General features: G+C 42.0%; 1 protein-coding gene across 2 annotated transcripts in view; it reads right to left on the reverse strand.

Moving 5' to 3' along the window:
• Positions 1-995: 995 nt before the first annotated feature.
• LOC139409464 (sphingosine-1-phosphate lyase 1) overlaps positions 996-12,726 on the reverse strand; it is a 38,145-nt gene continuing 26,414 nt past the window's right edge. The window contains exons 13-14 of one of the 2 annotated variants that reach the window (XM_071154644.1): positions 4,049-4,169; positions 996-3,796 (exon numbers count right to left, since the gene is read on the reverse strand). In XM_071154644.1, coding sequence (XP_071010745.1) covers positions 3,638-3,796; positions 4,049-4,169 — 280 coding nt within the window. In that variant the 3' untranslated portion in view covers positions 996-3,637. The remainder of the gene's footprint in view (positions 3,797-4,048; positions 4,170-12,726) is intronic. The other variant, XM_071154653.1, reaches the window with a different exon arrangement.

The following is a 12,726-nucleotide window of genomic DNA, read 5'->3' on the forward strand; positions in this document are numbered from 1 at the left end:
GCAAATGCATCCAACAAGATTGCAGTCACAAGCTTCATGTAGTCGTCATGTGTGCTAGGAATATGGGACCAAATGCTAAACTTGACTACTTTAATTTATAAGAATCTGTAGGGGTGTCAATAATTTTGACCCTTACCTTTTTGAAGAAAGAGTATTAATTGTTAAACAAAATCTGAGCAATTGTAGTAGTATAAATTAATATAATTCCCCACATTTTTTTGAGCATACAATATTGCTCAGTATTTATTTTATTCAGTCATTATTGCTCATCTTTATCAAGTGTCAATTTCGTAACCCACAGTAAATGAAACATTCCTCTATCCCCAGCTGAGCGGATCAAGTGCTCTAAAATAAAAAGCATCAAAAAAAGGTACGTAATATGACTCTAGCTCTGACTACGAACTGTTGTTCATTCGTCATTATCTAAAATTATAGTGGCAACATAAACACTGCGTTTTGTTGTCAGTCTGTCTAACCTACTTGTGGCTACCATTTGTCTCAAATGGTTTTCCTCTGTCTAGTAAGTGGCAAATAAATGTCTGAATAACCAGTGTGTCTTTATTCACTTGTCAAAAGTGGCCTACAGATAAATGGGGTCAGCCACAGAATATTTCACCCCTCCTAGAAATCACAAGATGATAAACAAGGTTTCATCAGATTGAATATATTTATCTAAAAACAACAAATGGAACAGCTGTTGTGGTATTATTGAAAATGGTATGTCGCTTAGCTTCCGGTGTGCTGAAAGTATTTTTGAATCAATTGTTATGCTGATAAAAGGTGTAGTCAAGGCCAACAAATGCTTTCAAAAGGTGTTTCCTCTGGAGTAATGAAGGATAGCAAACAATTACACAATAGTTAGGGGTGGATGTAGTGATTTAGCAACCTCAGGCAAAAAATGTTTTAAATGAGTTTTATACAGTATATAAAAAAGATGACTAGTATTATTTTTTTTATTATGCTCAGCTCAAGAGATAGCTACAAACTCATGCCACTATATTTTAAAAAAACATTTAATGATATTATTTCAAATGAACAACACTTACATGTACAGTATAAAAGAGAACTGGACCTTACTGAACTCGATGTTATGAAGCCAAATCCCTGAGGCTGATCGATACATACAAATATAATCTACATTTCCTTAGAGATACATAAATATATTTTTATGGATCTATTCATTGGCGTTACCCAATAGCACTCGTCAATCTAACCTATAAAAAGGCATACAGGTAAATGCCTAATGCTGTTACAATTATGCCCATGCAACAACAGAAAGGCATGATCTACCATACATTCTAGAGGGCAAGGTGCTTCGTTCAGATTTTCACAGGCACATTTTGTGAAGCTGACCCAATTCTCACTGTACAAGTTACAGATTATATGGTAGGGTAATCACTAAGCAGCAATTTCTCATGTACTAATACTACCACAATAATTTTCATAAAGGACATGTTTCTATTGCAATTGAAAATAATCTCCTGGCTATTGAAATGTCACAAAATATTAGTGGATGTTTCCCCATTGACGGCTCCACCGAAAAATAGAAACCACAGGATAAATCCGTCGTCAGGTCTGACAACTGTGTGCCTTTTTGAGGGCCACCCTGTCCATTGGTTTTCGTTCGTGCTACATAATCAAGCAGTGGCGCTAGAAAATCAAAAGAACAAACTAGAAACTGCAGCCCTCGAAGACCAGAATTGACCCCCAACAAACTAGTGCTTGCCCTGCAGTCAAAAAGAAAAACACAATGGTTGAAGAAAAGAAAAAAAGAAAGACACGAGACAATTTGTGATAAAAAATAAAAGAAAAAGCAGTGGTCACATAGTCAATGCTTAATGATACACCAGGACGAGGCTAAAAGTCATCATATCATCATAACATTCTTATCAGACTATTTCCCTCCTTATGACTCCAGAAAGGGAAAACATCTACGACACAGACATGGAAAGAAAACAACTGATATGTACTTAAAGTTTGACTACAAACACTAACGTGAAAGCACTTGGGAAAGATCAAAGGATTTTTGGGGTGTCCTACCAAGTGTACAGTAGGGGTGTGGGTTTTTTTTTGCAAACAGTTTGATCCCAGTAGCATTGCTTTTCAGAACAGTTTGCAGTTGATCAAATGCCATAACAGTTTAGTCTGAAATGTTTAAACCTTACATAGGAAAAGCCTGTCTCAGTTTTTCATATGTGGTGTCTTTAGCCCTATAACGATGTTACTGGGTGAACAAGCAACACATTTGCATTGAACAGAAACTGAGGTAGATAAAATTAGAAGATAAGTTGATTATTTTAATACAAGAACACATTAAAAAAATTATTAAATCTGAGTTGGAGACTTAAAACAGCCTATAAAAGATGCCGAAATAAGTTGTTTTCCGTTCCTTGAGATCAATTCTAGGTTAAACCATTCCATTCACGGCTAAACCATCGACTCAAATAGAAAGGGGTAATGAATATGTGGTCAAATCAAAGGATTGTAAAGTCTCAGATTCTTAACATATTGGCGGTGCACAGTATACTAGGTAGTGTACTACAGCAGCTGGGGTTTCCTGCTGCCTGAATTATTACTGAAACATGCAATTAGCCACAGACGGACGACAACTAGAAATACATGTATATATGCACTATAGTACAATAAGTGGCTAGGAAAGTATTGTGCTAAATTCAAAAGGAGCTCAAGTCTTAAAAATGACTCAAGTTTGTTGTCCATAGAAATCCATGCAGATATGATTGCTCCTCTATCAGTCATTACTATTCATTGGGTCATTATTTATTTCACTAGGAAATTAATGATTTTCAGTGAAAACTGTTACTTGTTGTAGATTATTTGAACAGAGACAGAATAAAATCACTGTTGTAAGTACCTGGAACATGAGTATTGAGAAGTATATCGTGTTTTCTGGTAGGGGGCAGTAGAGGGGTCCTCCCTGACTTATGATTGTGGTCTTGCTCTCGACCAAACATTACTTGGAGGCTAAAATGTTCTTCTATGAAAACATTTTCTATCTAGAGTATTTTCAATCACCACTATAGAACGAGACAATTATGCGAGAGAGATAGCAGGATATTGTAAATTAAAGAGTTCATAGCATCTAACTGAAGCAGAAAATCTCGAGACAGAACAGACATTGAAATTACCACTTGAATTAAACCGTCGTCGAGTGCTCTATATAATTTTTTTTTAAACTAATTTATATTATATATATTTTTTAAATTCTCTCTCAAAACCATACATAACTTTATCTGAATGGCTTGAGCTGCTATTCTACATATTTTACATGTGTGCTTTCACTTTCCATATGTTTGAAAAATGCCTCGGTAGCTAAAAACAATGGCTTGTGCTTCTGAAGATATCTGAAAGGGTGTGTGGATAGATTAAAGGTGGGCAAGATAAGGCAACTGTTGAGTGATTCAATGGGTGGACCAGAGGTGAAGCAGGCTGGTAAGCAGGGCTGTGTTCATTAGGCACCAAACGGAAGGAAACACACTAAAACAGGGAGGAACTACTTGAACTTGTCTAACAACAAACACTTATTTTCTTTTTCCGATGCAAAACGTTTTACAACGCTTTCCATTGCGTGCCCTAATGAATATGACCCAGGTGTGTGTCCAGGCCACAGCCAAACTACTCAGTGGGCCTTGCCGTTGCTGTTGCCATTTATATGGCTCTTCTGGGGCTGAGAGGACCTTGGCTCCTCTGTGCTGTAGAGGCAGTCCAGGAAACCGCAGGAGATCTCTGTCACCATGGATCTGTCAGGGATGGACTGGGCCATGCCATAGATCGCTCCCTAGAACATGAACATTTATGAATGTAGAGCCATGTATCCAATACGTTTGCAAATTAAAATATATAACAAATATGTTTGCAAGCGAAGCCACTTTAGAGAACATAAAAAAAATAAAACGTTTTTTTTTCTCTCATTTTAAGTGTGAATATTAAATCTCCAAAAATAATCTTACATGATTGATATTTTCTATTAGAGCATTGGTGCACTGCTGGGAAGTTTATTCCAGGTAATGGAGTCAGCATTAACACTCACCATTCCAGTGGTCTTCTCATTGGGGTTCTTCAAAATGAGAGCCACCTGCTCTTTGACCTCACTGATAAACTGTTTGGCCACACCTTCCTGTGTGTGCAGCACTGTACAACAGATATGGATGCTGCGGTGGGACAGAGAGAATGTTGTTTAAAGAGACACAAAAGTACTTAAAACATTACTCAAAATGGTGCCTGTGGTAGGGCTGCATGATTAATCAAATTCCGATCCAAATTGCGATATTGAAATGTGCATATCTCAAGAGGCTGTGATTTCTCTCCTTTCTTTGACACTAGACTACTCCGATGAGATTCGCTAGACTCCGTTCATTCCCTCTACATGCACAGAGGATGCTGACCAATCACAAGAGACCTCTCTCTCTCTCTCATGCATGGCATGCAGAATTGGGCTACTTTGAAAACGAGGTCACGGGTGAATATGTATTGGTTGCGGGTTTGCAGATTTTTGGGCTACTTCTAAATTGCACCGTGGCCGCCATTGCATTTCTCTTAAAAATATATAAATTTCACTGTGACCTGCTACTGATGACTATCAGGCAGTGAGGCAGGCTGTTGCTGAGTGAGTGAGTGAGTGAGTGAGTGAGTGAGTGTGAGAGTGTGGTGGGGAGGGAGGGGGAGGAGCGGTGGGGTGTGTGTGTTGAGCACAGTCAACACTGTTGAGATAGCGCTGCAGCAGGCAGTCATAACAAGTGATGTGAGAACAACAAACTAATTAACTAGCACTAGCTAGCTACATCCTTTTCCCTCATAATTCGTTTGCCTCGTTCGTTGTGTCCTGACCGCCGCCAGTCTTACCAATCATTACTAGAGCCAACACAGCAAATAATTGTCTAACAGTTAGAGAGACAAAGGATCGAACAATGTGCTTTCTTTCTGGGTATGTAGACAGGGCACAAAATGAAGGTCGTCCCGGGGACGCACAAAAAAATAAAATGTCTGGGACAGTTCAGACAGACTCTGGGACAGTTCTGGGAAGATAGTATGTTCTATGAATTTTGAATCTGTACACATACATATATATATGATTTCTTCACAATAGAACGGCAGCAATGCACACACGGCAGTAGGCTATGCGCAAATGTTCCAAAATTAAATTAGCGGGAACACACCGTTCTAAAAAGCTAACTGCACATGCAAGCGGTTTCATGAGACAGATGGAAATATCCATTCGAAAATAAGAACGAGGGGAGATCTAAAGATGCAACAACTAGCATGGGTTGCTAATATGACTAAGATTGTGTCTTCGCCTGTTGGTTCCAAGATGGCGTAGCAGTAGGACGTGTTGTCGTGTCGTGTCCCTTGTATATATTGTTTGTTTTCGTTTTTTTCTTCGCATATCTTTTAAAACATTTTGCTGAACCTCAACTTCTTCTAAATACTCTCCTGCAACCCGCCTCACCCAACGTAGCTATTTTTCCTAAAGTATTTATATTTACTTCGGATCTGGAACCCCTCAACTGAAGCTAGCCAACTACCAGCTATTCAGTCAGCAAAACATTGCTAGCGGTCTTCAGCTAACCGGTCATCAGCTAACCTTTAGCTCGGAAAGCTCTCGCCAGTTCGAACAACGCGACTCTAACCAGAGCATAACGGACCTATTTTTTATTTTTATTTATCATCCCCGGATTCCCACCGCAAACGGAACATTTTGAGCTCCTGGGCTACAATATCCGGACCCACGACCGGTCCATCGATGTCACCGCATGAAGAGGAATAAACAGACTCACCCCATCGCGACGTCCCCCAAAGGCTAACTCTCTAGCCCTTGCTATCTCCTTGCTTGCAAATTCGGCCTGCTAACTGCTAGCTTGTTTAGCCCGGTCCGCTAACTGCTACCGTGTTTAGCACCGACCTACTAACTGTTAGCTTGTTAGCACAGACCTGCTAACCGTCTGAATCGCCGCGTCCCAAACACTCACTGAACCCATATTTACTTTCTATCCCTTTTCGATTTTTAATTTGTTTATACCTTCCGGTAACCTGCCTCACCCAATGTGATACGGAACCGCTATTATTTTTAAATTTTTAGAACACACTCAAGAACCTCCAGAAGCTAACCAGCTAACTGGCTACAAGCTATTTAGTCATTGTTAGTTTTCTAACCTGGATAACACTCGCCAGTCCAGCTTCCCTGCCCCATCCACCGCTGCCCCCTGGACACTGATCACTTGGCTACATAGCTGATGCATGCTGGACTGTCCATTAATCACGGTAATCCATTCTGCTTGTTTATGTTTTATCTGTCGGCCCCAGCCGCACTCAGGCTCTGTGTGTAGTTAATCCGACCCCCCCTCTGCCTAGTCAATCGCCATTCTACCTGCTGTTGTTGTGCTAGCTGATTAGCTGTTGTTGTCTCACCTACTGTTTTAGCTAGCTCTCCCAATTCAACACCTGTGATTACTGTATGCCTCGCTGTATGTCTCTCTCAAATGTCAATATGCCTTGTATACTGTTGTGCAGGTTAGTTATCATTGTTTTAGTTTACAATGGAGCCCCTAGTTCCACTCTTTATACCCCTGATACCTCCTTTGTCCCACCCCCCACACATGCGGTGACCTCACCCATTACAACCAGCATGTCCAGAGATACAACCTCTCTCATCATCACCCAGTGCCTGGGCTTACCTCCGCTGTACCCGCACCCCACCATACCCCTGTTTGCGCATTATGCCCTGAATATATTCTACCATGCCCAGAAACCTGCTCCTCTTATTCTCTGTCCCCAACGCCCTAGGCGACCAGTTTTGATAGCCTTCAGCCGCACCCTCATACTACTCCTTCTCTGTTCCGCGGGTGATGTGGAGGTAAACCCAGGCCCTGCATGTCCCCAGGCACCCTCATTTGTTGACTTCTGTGATCGAAAAAGCCTTGGTTTCATGCATGTCAACATCAGAAGCCTCCTCCCTAAGTTTGTCTTACTCACTGCTCTAGCACACTCTGCTAACCCTGATGTCCTTGCCGTGTCTGAATCCTGGCTCAGGAAGGCCACCAAAAATTCTGAGATTTCCATACCCAACTATAACATCTTCCGTCAAGATAGAACTGCCAAAGGGGGAGGAGTTGCAGTCTACTGCAGAGATAGCCTGCAAAGTAATGTCATACTTTCCAGGTCCATACCCAAACAGTTCGAACTACTAATTTTGAAAATTACTCTCTCCAGAAATAAGTCTCTCACTGTTGCCGCCTGCTACCGACCCCCCTCAGCTCCCAGCTGTGCCCTGGACACCATTTGTGAATTGATCGCCCCCCATCTAGCTTCAGAGTTTGTTCTGTTAGGTGACCTAAACTGGGATATGCTTAACACCCCGGCAGTCCTACAATCTAAGCTAGATGCCCTCAATCTCACTCAAATCATCAAGGAACCCACCAGGTACAACCCTAACTCTGTAAACAAGGGCACCCTCATAGACGTCATCCTGACCAACTGGCCCTCCAAATACACCTCCGCTGTCTTCAACCAGGATCTCAGCGATCACTGCCTCATTGCCTGTATCCGCTACGGAGCCGCAGTCAAACGACCACCCCTCATCACTGTCAAACGCTCCCTAAAACGCTTCTGTGAGCAGGCCTTTCTAAATCGACCTGGCCCGGGTATCCTGGAAGGACATTGACCTCATCCCGTCAATTGAGGATGCCTGGTCTTTCTTTAAAAGTAACTTCCTCACCATTTTAGATAAGCATGCTCCGTTCAAAAAATGCAGAACTAAGAACAGATATAGCCCCTGGTTCACTCCAGACCTGACTGCCCTCGACCAGCACAAAAACATCCTGTGGCGGACTGCAATAACATCAAATAGTCCCCGCGATATGCAACTGTTCAGGGAAGTCAGGAACCAATACACACAGTCAGTCAGGAAAGCTAAAGCCAACTTCTTCAGGCAGAAGTTTGCATCCTGTAGCTCCAACTCCAAAAAGTTCTGGGACACTGTGAAGTCCATGGAGAACAAGAGCACCTCCTCCCAGCTGCCCACTGCACTGAGGCTAGGTAACACGGTCACCACCGATAAATCCATGATTATCGAAAACTTCAACAAGCATTTCTCAACGGCTGGCCATGCCTTCCGCCTGGCTACTCTAACCTCGGCCAACAGCTCCCCCCCCCCCCCCCCGCAGCTACTCGCCCAAGCCTCTCCAGGTTCTCCTTTACCCAAATCCAGATAGCAGATGTTCTGAAAGAGCTGCAAAACCTGGACCCGTACAAATCAGCTGGGCTTGACAATCTGGACCCTCTATTCCTGAAACTATCCGCCGCCATTGTCGCAACCCCTATTACCAGCCTGTTCAACCTCTCTTTCATATCGTCTGAGATCCCCAAGGATTGGAAAGCCGCCGCAGTCATCCCCCTCTTCAAAGGGGGCGACACCCTGGACCCAAACTGTTACAGACCTATATCCATCCTGCCCTGCCTATCTAAGGTCTTCGAAAGCCAAGTCAACAAACAGGTCACTGACCATCTCGAATCCCACCGTACCTTCTCCGCTGTGCAATCTGGTTTCCGAGCCGGTCACGGGTGTACCTCAGCCACGCTCAAGGTACTAAACGATATCATAACCGCCATCGATAAAAGACAGTACTGTGCAGCCGTCTTCATAGACCTTGCCAAGGCTTTCGACTCTGTCAATCACCGTATTCTTATCGGCAGACTCAGTAGCCTCGGTTTTTCGGATGACTGCCTTGCCTGGTTCACCAATTACTTTGCAGACAGAGTTCAGTGTGTCAAATCGGAGGGCATTCTGTCCGGTCCTCTGGCAGTCTCTATGGGGGTGCCACAGGGTTCAATTCTCGGGCCGACTCTTTTCTCTGTATATATCAATGATGTTTCTCATGCTGCGGGCGATTCCCTGATCCACCTCTACGCAGACGACACCATTCTATATACTTCCGGCCCGTCCTTGGACACTGTGCTATCTAACCTCCAAACGAGCTTCAATGCCATACAGCACTCCTTCCGTGGCCTCCAACTGCTCTTAAACGCTAGTAAAACCAAATGCATGCTTTTCAACCGTTCGCTGCCTGCACCCGCACGCCTGACCAGCATCACCACCCTGGATGGTTCCGACCTTGAATATGTGGACATCTATAAGTACCTAGGTGTCTGGCTTGACTCTAAACTCTCCTTCCAGACCCATATCAAACATCTCCAATCGAAAATCAAATCAAGAGTCGGCTTTCTATTCCGCAACAAAGACTCCTTCACTCACGCCGCCAAACTTACCCTAGTAAAACTGACTATCCTACCGATCCTCGACTTCGGCGATGTCATCTACAAAATTGCTTCCAACACTCTACTCAGCAAACTGGATGCAGTTTATCACAGTGCCATCCGTTTTGTCACTAAAGCACCTTATACCACCCACCACTGCGACTTGTATGCTCTAGTCGGCTGGCCCTCGCTACATATTTGTCGCCAGACCCACTGGCTCCAGGTCATCTACAAGTCCATGCTAGGTAAAGCTCCGCCTTATCTCAGTTCACTGGTTACGATGGCAACACCCATCCGTAGCACGCGCTCCAGCAGGTGTATCTCACTGATCATCCCTAAAGCCAACACCTCATTTGGCCGCCTTTCGTTCCAGTTCTCTGCTGCCTGTGACTGGAACGAATTGCAAAAATCGCTGAAGTTGGAGACTTTTATCTCCCTCACCAACTTCAAACATCTGCTATCTGAGCAGCTAACCGATCGCTGCAGCTGTACATAGTCTACTGGTAAATAGCCCACCCATTTTCACCCACCTCATCCCCATACTGTTTTTATTTATTTATTTTTCTGCTCTTTTGCACACCAATATCTTTACCTGTACATAACCATCTGATCATTTATCACTCCAGTGTTAATCTGCATAATTGTAATTATTTGCCTACCTTCTCATGCCTTTTGCACACAATGTATATATAGACTCCCCTTTTTTCTACTGTGTTATTGACTTGTTAATTGTTTACTCCATGTGTAACTCTGTGTTGTCTGTTCACACTGCTATGCCTTATCTTGGCCAGGTCGCAGTTGCAAATGAGAACTTGTTCTCAACTAGGCTACCTGGTTAAATAAAGGTGAAATAAAAATAAAAATAAATAAAAAGAAAAAAAAGTTTTGAAACAAGATATGCCTCAAAATGACATAAAACCTCCAGGTTTATGGTTGCCTCTACTCAGACTGCAAGGTGGGTGGGGTGCAGCAGGCACTGGCCTTTCTCACATGACAATAATACATTACCAAACATTTAATCCCACCCATCAACCTCAGGCCATCCCACCTATCACAGTAGACCATCCTCGTTTGGTTTCCACGTGACATTTTTTCAATTGTGATGTTTTACATGAATTCTGAACCTTTCTAATCGCATAGTATCCACAGATTGTGAGCTAAAAGATGAAAGTGTTTAGTATGAGTATTATTATATTATTGATCGACTATGGCTTTCCAAATTCGCCCAACACTGCTATTTGTAAGGTTAGTTTTGTGATTTTTTTTAACCATTCCTGAACCTGTGACCAGAAACACGCTTTATAGGGGCAATACCAGAATAAATGATCTAGTGATTCGGGCTCTTCACAGCAAAAGTCAAGGGGTCTGAATACATTCCGAAGGCACTATGCCTTTTTCCAAATTTTACAGCCTACTTCTAAAATGAGATTAAAAATATTTTTTTCTCAGAAATCTACACACAATAATCCATAATGACAAAGCAAAAAAAAAAAGTTTCGAAATTTTAGCAAATTTAGTATAAAAAAAAAAAAACTGAACTAGCTTTACATAAGATTTCAGACCCTTTGCTATGAGACTCAACATTGAGCTCAGGTGAATCCTGTTTCCATTGATCATCCATGAGATGTTTCTACAACTTGATTGGAGTCCACCTGTGGTAAATTCAATTGATTGGACATGATTTGGAAAGGCACACACCTGTCTATATAAGGTCCCACAGTTGACAGGGCATGTCATAGCAAAAACCAAGTCATGAGGTCAAAGGAATTATCCGTAGAGCTCTGAGACAGGATTGTGTCGAGACACAGATCTGGGGAAGGGTACCAAAACATATCTGCAGCATTGAAAGATCCCAAGAACACAGTGGTCTCCATCATTCTTAAATGGAAGAAGATTGGAACCGCCAAGACTCTTCCTAGAGCTGGCCACCCTGCTTTTTACATTTTTGCTATGCTGTAATAAAGGCTTTACACTCCCCCACCCCACCCCACCCCATTAAAACAGCCTCTCTGCTATTACCTAATTCATGTAGTGTTGTTTACACTGTCCAAATAGTTTTTCTGCAGTGCGTAGTATGTGGTAGGATTTGTATTGTATAACGAGCTTCACAATCATTATTTTAATTCAGGGCTCATACATAGCCTATGCATATGCTTGAATATGTGTATGAGTGTTTGGAATTAATCATCACCTTAGAAAGCGCTGTTCATTTCAATTCATTGTTAGGCTTTGAAACAACATCCACAACGACCATGTTCGACTCCGTTTCAACCTGTTGTTGAACTTCTTTCTTCAAATTGATCAATGACAGTGAGGTGAGTTTTAAAAGCACAATACTGTTTTGATAAATGTTTGTTTGAATTGCATTAATGTCAGAGTGGTTAGAAGGACAATAGAGCCCCTGAGTACCAGGCCATTGGCGAGTTGGGTACTCTCAACGCATGTCCTGATTGTATAAGAGGAGATTACCGTGACTCAACGGTCACGTGGAATTTAACTGACTCATAACTGCTGGTGTGGCAGTAATACGGTAACAGCCCTAAGCGCAGTGCATATAGTTGATTTGATTAAAACACATAGGATGTGTCTATACATGGAAAAACACATATTTAAAATTTAAAAAAAAAACAGATGACTGACTCTTGGTCGACCAATGATTTTCTTTGTCGGGGACAGCCCTAATGGAGTAAAAAGTACATACATTTTCTTTAGGAATGTAGTGGAGTAAAGGTTGTAAAAAATATATATAAATAGTCAATTACAGATACCCAAAAAAACTACTTAAGTAGTACTTCAAAGTATTTTTACTTAAGTAGTTTACACCACTGAAAAAAAAAGTGCCAGACAGCAGCAAAGCCCCTCAGCCACCTACCGTAAACAGGCATTGATTGCCTATGTGTTTTCAAGTGTAACGTCCTACATTAAAAAAAAACATCCCGCAGGCTATCCCCTAGCCAAAGGCTCCTATTTACACATTCCGCAAAGACAGCTCCAAGAAGATGATAAACAAGCTGGACAGGAGATACAAGAATCCTACACTGTACAACAAAAATAAGGGAGAAGTTGAAACATGTCACATTGATTTACTGGACCAGACTCCAATGTTTTGGACAGGATTCACCTTGCCATCGGTAGGCTACGTGTTATATGTTTAAGACACTTTGACATTTGATAAGCCTACATATACATAATTACACAATCACAAGCTACCTATTTCATCGGCAGCCTACGGTTAATTTAGGTTATTTAAGAACGCAATGGTAAAATAGGAACTCCTCATTCATTCACGAATAAGTGCTGCGCTTACAGCGCACTATATTTGGATGACCACGTTAAACATTTACGTTTGTTAATATGTAGGTGGAATAATCCTATCTAGCCTATTACAACGTTGGAAAATATTTGTTTCATTTGCTTGTGTATTCATTCACACGATCTCATGTTAGAAGTGATGTTCTC

The sequence above is a fragment of the Oncorhynchus clarkii genome, chromosome 1, assembly GCF_045791955.1.
Source record: "Oncorhynchus clarkii lewisi isolate Uvic-CL-2024 chromosome 1, UVic_Ocla_1.0, whole genome shotgun sequence".
Classification (NCBI taxonomy): Eukaryota; Metazoa; Chordata; class Actinopteri; order Salmoniformes; family Salmonidae; genus Oncorhynchus; species Oncorhynchus clarkii.